This window comes from Triticum aestivum, chromosome 5B (assembly GCF_018294505.1).
Source record: "Triticum aestivum cultivar Chinese Spring chromosome 5B, IWGSC CS RefSeq v2.1, whole genome shotgun sequence".
In the NCBI taxonomy this organism is placed as follows: Eukaryota; Viridiplantae; Streptophyta; class Magnoliopsida; order Poales; family Poaceae; genus Triticum; species Triticum aestivum.
Window position 1 is genome coordinate 265,159,491 of NC_057807.1, and position 10,573 is coordinate 265,170,063.

Sequence of the window (10,573 nt, forward strand, 5' to 3'; positions counted from 1 at the left end):
GTTTTTTAGTTGGCCGGCTGATGTGGCCGATTTTTTTGCCACACGTGTATGACAAACAAGATCCACTTGTCAGAAATCATGTAAACCTATCAAAATGGAGGATTAGGCTTAACACAAACAGATTACACCAATATGTGATGTTTTGTGCAACAAAACCGTAAAATAGGTGTTCTCTGCAAAATAGTTGGTGGTTTGTGTAATTTCCTCCAGCGGAACACCGCTAGTGAAGTCAATCTCAAGGACAAGAGAGGCGTCACTCCCATTATCATTATGGTGGCGAGCTTCTTTTCATTGAGCGCACACAGGAAACCTCGGCGGTTGGTTCCATGTCCACATCAGCTTTATCTTCTCTCCCCCGGTTCACATGCGCCGCCCATCATCCCGTGCCGCCTCCGATTCGTCATTCATCGCCCATCATCATTTTGAAGAATGATACCGTGAGCGTGAAGAACAAGTGTATGAGACAATACATTTGAAGCCACGGAAAAGATGCAACGACATAAAGATTTTGCGAGGTTGTTCGTTTTCAACCCACTAGTCACTAGATGTACCTTTAGATCATACAAGACTTGATAATTATTACTCCCTCCGTCCGGAAATACTTGTGGACAAAAAGATATGTATTTAGAACTAAAACTCTAGATACATCATCTTTTATCCATTTTGATGACAAGTATTTTCGGACGGAGGGAGTACAACGCTTTTCTTTTAAAAAAAATATATCAATCAGACTCTAATTTCCACTACATCCGACTGGAGAAGTGTTACTATGGGGACAATAATGTACTCCCTCCGTTCCGAAATATAAGTCTTTGTAGAGATTCCACTATGAACTACAGATGTATATAGATGCATTTCAAGTGTGGATCCATTCATTTTGCTCCGTATGTAGTCCATCTAGTAAAATCTCTACAAAGACTTGCATTTAGGAACGGAGGGAGTACTCCCTACTAGTGTCAAAAAAGTTATTATTGGACAGAGGGAGTAAGTAGGAGTGACCCTATACTTACTTTCTTTACCAAATTCTACTTAACTTTTGCCAGAGTAGAGATTCAATTCAATCCAGTCCGTGAACGCTAAAAAGGAAACAAAGAAAAATACGCATATCAACAGTTGAGCTGAACACAGCAGGGCAACTGACCAACAAAGTCAGCTTGCGAGTTGCAAGCCCAGCTAAAAAGAGGTCGGCATTGGCAGCCAAAGAAAGACAATAAATATTCAATGCAGAGATGGTGACAGCCGTTGCATGCATTGCACTTGCACCCATCGACCATTATCCACCGATATCCTATCCTTCTTATATTAGCACCGTCAACTAGTTTTTTAGACAGAAATGTAAAGTTGTAGCACTGCTTGTTTTCTCAAATGCAAATGCTCCAAACAAGTCCCCCGCTGAAACCCAAGGACCGCCGTTTCTCGACAGCATGCAACGGACACTGCGAAAGTAACCAAATGAAATGTGGATACTGAATCATTTGATTTGACAATGCATATGCTGATGCTGAATCCAACTCATGCTTGCTAACAAAGTGGATCCAGGAAAGTCAAGAGTCCAACATTTAAGGTCCTAGACGGTTGGCTAAACAATTAACTAACAGAGAAGGCGTCTACTGCACAGACGCAATTTGCACTGAGTTCTTACACAGGCTCCCCCCCCCCCCCCCCCCCCCCACACACACACACACACCCCACCTTGATCTGGTGCATTGCAACAACAATCTTGTTCACCCCTCAAGCCATTTTCTGGAAAGAGAGAAAAAAAAACATTTCATGACATTTTCAAATATCTGCTCCAACAATATCCTGTGTTTTTAAAGGATTGGCATCCCTGCAAAAGAACATGCCAACGGTCTGACATTACCAAAAGGTACATATCCATTTACGCCATCAATTATGTACTCCCTCCGTTCCACACTATAAGACGTTTTTGCAAGCTAAAACAGCTTGCAAAAACATCTTATATTGTAGGACGGAGGGAGTAGTTGCCAAACAACGTGTAATTTCCAGTGGCTTCAGACAAGTGACAATGAAAGATTAATGTTCTTTTTTCCATTAGGAATTGTTACCGAAAAAGGGTTGCCCCCCGCTTTATATTATAAAGCAACGACCACACGATACAAATGCTGGGGCCACAGCACAAGCAAGCCCAAAAGAAACAAAAAAAGGAACTGAAGAGAAAATAATGCCAACAACGGCGGATCAACGAAAACGATGAGGACCCGCAACCGCCGCGCCCACCAAAAAATACCACCACGCTCCTAGCATTCCGGACCGCCGCATACCAAACAACACCCTCAAGAAGGATCGCGACGATGACGACGCTGTTGCCCGGACATGTCCTAGGGTTTCCCCCGGTACGCGAGGGGTGAGGTGGAAGGGGTATGCCCGACGCCCTTCAGGAAGGCACGGCGGCGCCCACGAGCGTCACCGCGTCGGTGCCGGCCCGGCCGACAAGGATTTCTCCGACCACCAACCAACCACGACCCCAGACAATCCATCCCGCGCCACCAAACACACCGCTCACCAACTTGCGCCACCACGGTCGAGCAGTCTCCATCGCCGTCTCACCATGGCAAACGAAACGGGACCGACGGAAACAAGACGACGCAACCGGGAACCAGGAGCGGCAACATCAGCAGCCTCGCGGGAGGGACATCCTCCACCGCCCCCGGCGGGATCCGGCCGGACGCAGCACAGGGGCAAACCGGGCCACCCCTGGCCCAGCCGAGCCCGAACCGGGCTCGCGAAGCCCCCGTCGCCGCGCTGCAGAACGCGAGCCACCGTCGCCACCACCCCCCGCACGAGTCACGCCCCCGACCCGCCGGAGACGCCGCAAGCAGACCAGGCCAGGCCCGCCCAGACCCAGATCGAGCCCAAAAGGGCCTAGATCTGGGCCGGGAAGGCCCGCCGCTAGCCACCGCGTCGCCCTGCCGCCAAGCGGCCGCGCCACCGCCCGCACGCCACCCAGCACTGCGCCGCCGAGGGAGCTGCGCCGCCGCCGGATCCATTGTCGCCGAGGAGCACCCCCATCGGCCGCCATCCGCCCGAGCCGAGGCGCCAAGCGGGGGGGAAAGGCCGGGGCCGCCGCCGCCGGCACCACGCGGGCAAGGCCCGGTGGCCCAGGCCGACGGCGACGGAAGGGAATTGTTGGTATTTAATTACCATTTTCCCTTCGGCACAACCAGACTAGCACAAATTAGTTTCAATACATAAAATATGACAACCATGGAGCTTTCTAGGAACACGATGACGTGAGTTTTGGAAGTTTTTGACTGGGTAAACTAATAGAACCGTAGAGAGAAATTAAGTACAGGTATCAAAGCCCTTGAGTTGTGACAACACATAATCTTAAAAAAAATAGCGGCATGAAACTGTGAATCCCAAAGCGTGTGAAACGGGATCATGCCAATTTAGTTGACAAGCTCATGAGCCTTATTAACTTAACTACTTAATTATTAGTCATGAAAATTCACAAGTAACCTCATGTCTTGCTTAATTATTTCATACAACAATGCAATTGGGTGCTTCAGTTAGTTGTCTGACCAGATTACAACAATGAGCATCAAACAACAAGAACCAGACATGGCTCTGACCTTTTTTAGGCTCATGATGATAAAATGACTGCTACAAAAAACATATATCCCCATTGAATTGATGATGCTGAACCCAAACTCATTCTTATTAGCATAGATATCATACACTCAAGTCAAAAGTAAAAACCTTACTCCCTCTTTTCCGGTTTATAAGGCTTATCTCAAAATTTTAGTTTTTTCATTTTATAAGGCTCAATTTGGTTGTTCCCCATCACATGTTCAAATTTCAAGGTGCATTAAATCATTGCATCCAAGTATTAAGAGAAAATTGACCAATGCATGTACTTTATGCATGCATGTATTGCAATTAATACATTGGTAAACATAATTTTTTGAGGAAAATAAGAGCATTAATTGGGTGTTTTTGCAAACTACAAAAAGTATTCCACCACTCACCATCTACCTTGGTTGGTGAGATTTTTGAATTGAGCCCTATAAACCGGAAAGGAGGGAGTATGATACTGGGCACTTGATTAACTGATTAACTAATATAGAAGCTGTGATTTGGTTACTGCTAATTAGGATGGTCGTAGAAGTAACTAGAATAAAGAAAAGTAGGAATTAAATAAAGTAATAGTACCATGGCCAAGGGAGAGCTCAACCACTGCTCCTTTCCTCTAGCTTATCTTAGTACTGGCTAGTGGCTACATAGTCATAGATGCAACTACACTGAATTCGTATACAAGCACCCACATTAATCCGGTGCAGTGTGGCAAGAGTCCTGTCATTCTTCAAGCCAATTCCTGGAGAAAAAACATTTTACGACATTGTCAAATTTCTGCTCCAAGAATCTATTGTGCGTTCTTGAAAACCACAGTGCCAAAGATACATAGAGTTACACCATCAATTATAACAACCTAAAATCTAAAAAGTGCATACGCACTATTTGGTTGAATTGAGCGGCCGCGTCTCGCATGCATGTGGTTGTTAACTTTTTGTCTTCTAGTGCATGTGGTTGTTAGTATTAAATGCGTTCACACTAATTACTCCATTCCGAACAGAACATATCCACGCATATTCATTTCAGAGTTTTAAATTTTAAAAAGTCGTATCTTTCAAACCGTGCGTCGGAATTCAAATCCGTTTTCACTGCTGGAACTCTTGCGACGAGATCTTTGAAACTAGATCCCTCATGAGTATGTTTCGATGAAATTTTTTTGATGCCAACTTTGGTGCTATATAGTGCAACTTTAGTACTACATCGTGCAACTTTTTGCAAAACCAATTTTTGGATCTGCATAGTTCAACTTCCTATGAGATTGCATTCTAGCAACCATGACAACTTTGTTGTTTAGTTGACAGGACTATTGGCACACACATATGCTCAGTTGGCGCGATAATGTAGTCTAGTTCACACATTGATATTTAGTTGACAGGACTATTTACACACACATATGCTTAGTTGGCGCGGCAATATAGTTTAGTTGCACACATATTGATGTTTAATTGGCAGGACTATTGACACACACATATGCTCAGTTGGCACGACAATGTAGTCTAGTTGCACAGACATTGATGTTTAGTTGGCATGACTATTTGGCACACACATATACTCAGTTGGCGCGATAATGTAGTCTAGTTCCACACATATTGATGTTTAGTTGGGAGGACTATTTTGGCACACACATATGTTCAGTTGGCGCGACAATGTAGTTTAGTTGCACATACATTGATGTTTAGTTGGCAGGAAGACTAGTTCGCCGAAACATACCCATGTGGGATCTACTTTTGAAGAGCACGTCGCGAGGGTTTCAACAGTGAAAACGGATCTGAATTTCGACGCGCGGTTTAGAGGATATGTCTTCTATAATTTTGAAAACCAAAAATTGATGCAGAAGGATGAACATGAGGAAAATTAATGCAGTGGCATGCAGGCATCCATCACGTGAGAAGAGACCACACAGAATAATTAATTAACAGTGTCATTTTTAACATTTTTAGATTACACTAATTTTATCTTTTTAGTATGCGGTTGTCTAGTCCCTGGGACCAAGGAGACAGGCACTTACTTTATTTGGCCGGCCGCTAGCGAACGCTAGCTAGCGCCGGCCGCCAGCTAGACTCGTCCTTATAACAAATATTGTTGCACCTAAACAACCACTTACTAATACTATTGCACTTAAGTATAGCCCAGTGCATACCTTGGAATACTGGTGACTTGGCCAAGCTCTGCCTTCAACAATGGTATAAGAGACATGCAGACGAAGAACCTAACTGTTATTATGCTTCCATGTAGTTATAGCATAAATTATCCTTCCTTTCCACCCTTGGAGGAGCCATCCACTGTCTTCATCTATGACAAAATCTTTGTGATATATATCTTTCACTTTGTCTTTGGCTTTTATCACAATGTCCTGGTTTAACGGAGACTGAACAAATCCAGCCCTCAGGTTCCTCACTTGCCACTGTTTATACGTCTCTGGTCTCTCTACTCTGTCTGAGCCCTCACATGCAATCACATTGAGTGCCTCTCGGCCAAAGAGATCCCTCTCTATGAGCCTACGCTGGTCATCATCCCGTGGCACAGTTGCCTCAAGCATGTCAAACAATGCAGAGAAATGGAACAATGCCTCACGGAAACGTGTGATGAAGAAAGGAACACTGTATGACCCATTCACAATCCCATGGATGAAAATTGCTGGATTCACTTGCCTTATAGTGTTGAGCACCCTATTCCTAGGGCTGTCTACAGCCACTGTTTCGTCAATAAGATTTCTGAAACGATACAGGCAATTAACAATCACCACTTCGTCTTTGCCAACCTTGAGATCCTCAGCACGGATGGTTTCCCACTTTGATGCTATGCCATGGTACTCAAAAGGCACCTCAAACTTCTTGGCATACTCCGCAAGCCTCTGTCCCGTCTCTTCGATGCGCTCGGTAGGGCGGAAACCAGGCTCGGGTACATCAATTCCCGTGATGCGAAGAATTGGTGGACCACCTTCCCTCTTGGAGAGACGCCTGATGAGGCATGGCCATTGGAGGCCAAAATAAATGCCAAAGTCAATGATGTGCACCTTCTTTGCATTTTTTGTCATGCTCAAGATTGTTTGATTGGAGAGGAAATGTGAGAGCCTCTTGAATGGGCATGCTGCAAAGTAAAGATGGTACCCCTTAAGCATGTCGGACGCGGTTGTCCGCTTTGCTACAAGCCTATGGTACTGCTGGCTCCCAGTGCCAGCCAAGCGAGCCTCGAGACCCTGTGCAAAGCAAAACGCCAGCCTCTGGCTGCCATCCCCATTTACCTTGGAATGCTGTTTTATTTGCTTTAGCAACTCATTAGCAGTTCGGCGGTCATCAGCTGCCACTGCCTGTGCACAGTGGATGAGGATGGTCCTAAGGTCCACCACATCATTTTTTGTCGGCTTCCTGCCCCGTGTCTTCACCCCAGTTGTTCCTTTCGCTTGAGTGACCTGAGAATTCTTGGAAGCTTCGCTGCGCATCTTTTCTCGCAGAACTGTAGCCTTCTTTTCAGTTTGACGAAACAAATCGTCAAACATTTCAACCCAGTCATCAGGCTCATCAGAACAGAATGCAGATTGTTTAATGTTTCGTCCTTCTATCAAGTCAAGATCTTCGCTCTGTCTGTTTTTCTTGGCCTTCAAGACCTCTGTCCTGCTGACATTGAAAGGAATGGCTTTCACTGCTTCTTGAGGCTTTGAGACACCAGCAGCTTCTAAATCAATTACTAGCTTATCACCACCAGGGAGAAACTTCTGTGCTTCCTCGACACCTCTCCTGAAATCCCAAGTTGGAAGGCTCTCGAACAAATACTCGGGGATCCTGCCGTTGGTGATCAAAGGATCTTCTAGGGACTCTGCTGCATCAGAAACACCACTTGATGGGGCAACCAGTGGCTGAGAAGATCGGCCACACAAGCCGCGATAAGCTTCCAGCTGCTCAGAGTGTCCAACATTATGGCACTGGTTGCTATGAACCGCACCACCGATGCTGCCGCTAGTACCCACACTGGACAAGGACTGGGCATGACCGCTGCTGCTGCTCTCACTGGGGCTGTCCAGGGACCAAGTCGTGAGCGTGCGGTCAGGGGATGGCGGGAACTTGTGCCCAAGGATGTCATAGAAGGGCTTTGCGGTAGCACGGAGCGTGGCCGACTCCTCCTGGTACACGCTGACCTTCTCATCAATGTCCTCCTCCATGAGCATCCGGCTGATGTAGTTGAGCGACTCATCCGAGATGAACTCCCAGTCTTCGGGGTTGTCAGTCTCTGTGTTGGTGGCCCTGGAGAGGGTGGCCACGGGAGCATTGTGACTGGGTTCCGCGGCCACATGGTGTGGGATCACCGGCTGCGGATCATTGAACATGAAGTACTCTGGTGCTCCGCAGAACTGAATCATTGAGTGGATCAGTGAGCCTGAAATGGTCTGGTGCTCCACAGAACCTGCCAAACATCATGGAATTCTTCAGTCAGGGAGAAGATGTCAAGTGATTGAGTTTGTGGTGAACTATCTATTTGATTTCTGAGCAGAAAATAACAGGAAGGAACACACTAGAGCGCTGCAGTTCACGGACTTCGCAGGCTGGTGGCGATGACAGGTAGATCACGGACTGACGCTGGCGCCATGCTCACCTGAAGGCATCGATCCTTGGCGAGGTGGGCGGTGGCGGAGGGACCTCGCGGCCGCGAGGCCGAGGCCGAGGCCGGTGAGGTCCTGCGCGGGCGGGGCGGCGTGCGCGAGATCGCGGGGAGGCTGCGGGGTCGATGTCATCGCCTGCCCGCACGCGCCGCCTCGTCGCCGCCGCAGCCGGGCCTCCGGTAGCCGCGCGGGATCGGCGGGGGAGGAGAGAGGGGCGCGGCGAGGGGCAGACAGAGGAGAGAGAGGTGATTTGATTGGGAGGGGGATCAAGTGTGCGCGGCTGAGCAGAGGTATTCCTCCTTTTGCTCAGTTCCCCAGCGGCGAGGTCTCTTGGGAGTTGGACCCGGAGCTGGTAAAAGGAAAAGAAATCTCGTCCCGTGATGGTGGCTGGGTAAGTAGAGTAAAAGATAATCGAGGTCTCAGAGATTTCCAGAACCTCGATGATGGTGGCGCCTGCATGTGAGGGTTTTCTTCTTTTCAGCACCGCGAATGCGACGCCCCCTCCGCAGGATTACGCTTGATTACACCCGCCAAGCAAGAGTTGGAGAAACACCCTCCGGCTTGTGAGCAAAATACATTTTGGCGCGTGTGCTGATGGGCACGACCTACACCGTCCTTCATCTGCGCCGTGATATGGAAACCCTTTTTTTTCTCTAAATGATTAGATCTAGTAGAAAAGTTTACCCAAATACAGAGCATCTCAAAGATAGTGGAAATGCCGTCGAGGTTTCTAGACCACCGATCCACCACTACTGATGTTAGAACGAGTCATCGACGCGCCACAACCCTACCGAAGCCAGCTTGACCTTGTTGATGACAGCTGGAAAGTCTTTCTGCACGTGCCCCTAAGGACCAGTGCGCTGGAGTCGCAGTCGTCGTCGTTGAACTCTTGTATATATAGATCTAAAGCACCTAACACCAAATCTCGCCACATGACAAGAAACCCCAACCTCACGGCCCCAAGGAGGCGTCATGAATATACGCCTGAGCTCTGTCGACTACGTCAAAACGGACAAACTCAAGAAGAATCGCAGGCCGGAAGACAAACTCGAAAAAGAAGTGCCGCCATCCGTCCGAGCGCGCACCTGTGAGGACTACAAAACCTAACCTAAACTACTAACATGAGCGGAGGCACCGAGATTCTCCTTCCCGCCATAGGCTGTCGGAGCGGCACACAGAGGGGAGGTTAATCCACGGGCTCACCGGTGAAGTCTGGATGGAAAAGTTTGCCCTAGCCGCTTAGGGTTAGGTGGGGAAATGAGAGGTAATCCCCTTATTGTCTTGTCTTTATCCAAAAACTCCTTCGACGGTAAATTGCTTGAAAGATAGATAAAACTAGGAAGTACATTAATATGAGACAATATACATGAAGCTCTTGTCCTAGTGCATGTTGGTGCTGAAATCTTTGGATTTCGGGTAGGGGATCCCAAACCGGTGATCTGGGAATGATGGTAAGATGAAGAATAGGGACACGATATTTATCCAGGTTCGGACCCTCTCGAAGAAGTAAAACACTACATCCTGCTCTTCTTATATTGATTATGGATGGGGTATAAAGTATAGTATGGTCTACCTCAAGATCGTATGAACGGGTCCTAACCTCTAAAGCTTGAAAAGCTTGCCTCTATGGACTAAACCCCACGGCTTATATAGGCACCGGGGGCATCTAGGGTTTACATATGGTCGGTTACGACATGGGGATAAACATGTCGATTATTCAAACACGCCTTGAAGTATATGCCAAGTCTTTGGAGGTATCAATCTTGGTTATGCCAGGGGCCAGGCACATGGATCCCATTCTTCAATTGTTTGTGGCTCGTTGGCCTGGCCCATGAACAGTAGGCCAACGCAGTGTGCACCCCCTATTTTAGGACATCGTCAGTAGCCCCTGAACTTGTCTCCAAACCAAGGGTACAAGCTCCTTCCTCGGGATAGCTTCATTATCTTGGTCTTCGGCTTTCTAGGCGAGTTCGATCCTTCACGTCGGCCCTCGGATTCGTTATAGCTTCTTTCATTCTATCCCACGCAAGTGCTAGTGGCTCGCATTCTTCCTGCTTGAAACATGTAATCTGAGAACGTAATTGCATAACCTTTGCAGGTGGACAAAACTTAGATAAGAATTTACTGCAACAATCATCCCAAGAAGTAATACTACCTCTAGCTAGAGCTATAAGCCATTCCTTAGCTTTTCCTCTCCAAGAGAAAGTGATGCGAAGCATCCTGCGGACATCACCATGTCAGGAGTCCGTTCGGCAAGTGACACGTGCGACATCTACTTCACATACATAAAGGTTAATCATCTCCTTTACATGTGTTCACTTGACCCCTTCGAGGATGGTATACTACTTGACATCCCTCTCGCGTACATGCATAGGTATTACT

The 10,573-nt window shown here is 47.4% G+C and overlaps 1 protein-coding gene across 1 annotated transcript; it reads right to left on the reverse strand.

The window, feature by feature from the left end:
* Positions 1 to 4,052: 4,052 nt before the first annotated feature.
* Positions 4,053 to 8,603, reverse strand: LOC123111283 (scarecrow-like protein 9). The gene is made up of 3 exons (XM_044532039.1): positions 8,185 to 8,603; positions 5,735 to 7,995; positions 4,053 to 4,336 (listed from the first exon to the last, which is right to left on the reverse strand). Exons 1-2 carry the CDS (start codon positions 8,321 to 8,323, stop codon positions 5,804 to 5,806), a joined length of 2,331 nt encoding a protein of 776 aa, XP_044387974.1. The 5' UTR covers positions 8,324 to 8,603; the 3' UTR covers positions 4,053 to 4,336; positions 5,735 to 5,803.
* Between the last annotated feature and the right edge of the window lie 1,970 nt (positions 8,604 to 10,573).